The sequence below is a fragment of the Morone saxatilis genome, unplaced genomic scaffold (genome assembly GCF_004916995.1).
Source record: "Morone saxatilis isolate NCDOM2014 unplaced genomic scaffold, NCSU_SB_2.0 Contig22, whole genome shotgun sequence".
Lineage (NCBI taxonomy): Eukaryota > Metazoa > Chordata > Actinopteri > Moronidae > Morone > Morone saxatilis.
This window is the reverse complement of record NW_023339785.1, coordinates 15,075,472-15,077,262: the sequence shown is the minus strand read 5'-3', so window position 1 is coordinate 15,077,262 and position 1,791 is coordinate 15,075,472. Positions and strand designations below refer to the sequence as shown.

The 1,791-nt window shown below is 47.8% G+C and overlaps 1 protein-coding gene across 3 annotated transcripts in view; it reads right to left on the bottom strand.

The window, feature by feature from the left end:
* spock1 (SPARC (osteonectin), cwcv and kazal like domains proteoglycan 1) overlaps window positions 1–960 on the bottom strand; it is a 98,950-nt gene extending 97,990 nt beyond the window's left edge. For 2 of the 3 annotated variants that reach the window (XM_035668720.1, XM_035668722.1), the window contains exons 1-2: window positions 814–960; window positions 140–277 (exon numbers count right to left, since the gene is read on the bottom strand). In XM_035668720.1, coding sequence (XP_035524613.1) covers window positions 140–274 — 135 coding nt within the window. In that variant the 5' untranslated portion in view covers window positions 275–277; window positions 814–960. The remainder of the gene's footprint in view (window positions 1–139; window positions 278–813) is intronic. The other variant, XM_035668721.1, reaches the window with a different exon arrangement.
* Between the last annotated feature and the right edge of the window lie 831 nt (window positions 961–1,791).

Here is a 1,791-nt window from a genome sequence, read left to right as displayed (position 1 = left end):
CACACACACAGAGGACACACACACTCTCTCTCTCTCTCTCTCTCTCACACACACACACACACACACACACACACACACACAATTAAGCTAATTATGAGACCCCCTTTGGCTAGATGTTGTGTCTCTCAGTGCAACTCACATCTCTGAATCTGTTCCAGGATCTGTCCTTGTTGTACTGAGCCACGGTGCTCAGCCATTTGTCGTTACTGTTACCGGAGACCGCCGTTTCTCTGCTCAGCAAGAGAGCCACGACAGGTAGCAGAAAGAAGAACATCTTCTGAAAGCAAAAGACAGTGGGGAAAAAATATGAGACATAAGACGGGGGGTGAGAAAAACTGAGAGCCCAGAGGAGAGGAGGATGCAGCAAAGTGTGACAGGGACAGAGTGAAGTGAGATTGTACACTTTACAGAACACACAACTCTCCCATTGTGACGCACGGTGAGTCCGAGTGTCACAACGGAGCAGAAAGAAGCAGATAAACCAATTTTTTATTTCATTCTTTTCTATCAAATTGCTGATCCTTCATCTAATCGGATTATAAACATTGGAGAGTTGTCACCGCGGCAGATGGGGCACCGCGTAACGATTAGCTCGCGAGCCCCCCCTCACTCCGTCAATTTAAAAAGCAATTAGCGGCGTCAACACAATTGCCGCCCCCACGGAGCTTTGTCTTGGCTTTCATCCGCTTTCTCCATCCGTCCTTCCTCAGCGCCGCGAAAGTGCAGACAAACGGGCAACTACTGACTTTTTCGTTTCACCAGTTTCTACTTGTTTGATATGAGCTGACACCGAGGCAGCGCCGCTTCACCTACCTGGGATAGTTTTGTTTGCGTCCACTTCCGATTCCCGGGGGAAAAAATAAGTCCACAGCCCCGGGCACTCCGGTGGTACCCGACTGCTTGTAGGATTGACGGCAAAAAAAAGGGAGCTGAGAGACGCGCGGACCGGGAGCTTTCTCCTCCTCCTCCTCAGTCACCAGACACCGCCTCCTCTCTCTCTCTCTCTCCCCCTCTCCTTCCAGTACGCACTAACCGTGTCATTGATTTTCAGCGGGGGGATTTTTTTCATGTTCACGCCAGCAGAGAGCGAGCAGGATTTTCGGGTTCTGGGTGTACAAACACAAATTTCATTTTAGTCACGCGTCTCTGTTGTGGTTATTCAAGCTCGTGTCCACCGCGACAAACACAATTAAGACACGCACAATCGGCGCTGTGTGTGCGCCTCAAAAGACCCGCTGAGGGTGTAAGTGTGCGTTTTTTTCTTAAGCACCATGGACAGAGGCAGACCGCATGAAACGCTGTTTTTAGTCATAACACAATTCATAAATGGGCCACATAACTAGGGCGTTCTTTTTTTTGGAGGGGGGGTATAAAGATATGTGTTTAAATATTTAATCTGCGAATCTGCTTTGGCTTTCTCTGGGCTTTGTTCGCTTTGGTAACACTCTTGTTTCCCCCCCTCTCTTTGCATAATGTGTGTCTGGATGTGTGGAGTTCTGTGAGGGGGAGTGTGTCTGCTGTTTCACTAAAGCTTTGGTGCCCGTTTCAGTGTCTGTGGTGAGTAGGACAACACATATTCTTTCTATAATGTGGTTCAGCTCAGTAGTTCATATTCGAACTATTCTGGCTGACATCACAATTCTCTTTTGTATTGCTTGCACTTTTGGAAAGTAATATCAGGTTTAATTCCGTCAGGAACAGGATTCAAAAGAAAAGGCTTGTTTCCTTTCTCAATTCTATATTCGTTTTGACCTGCCACGCTGCAAAAACCCACTGCCCCTGCAAGGAAGG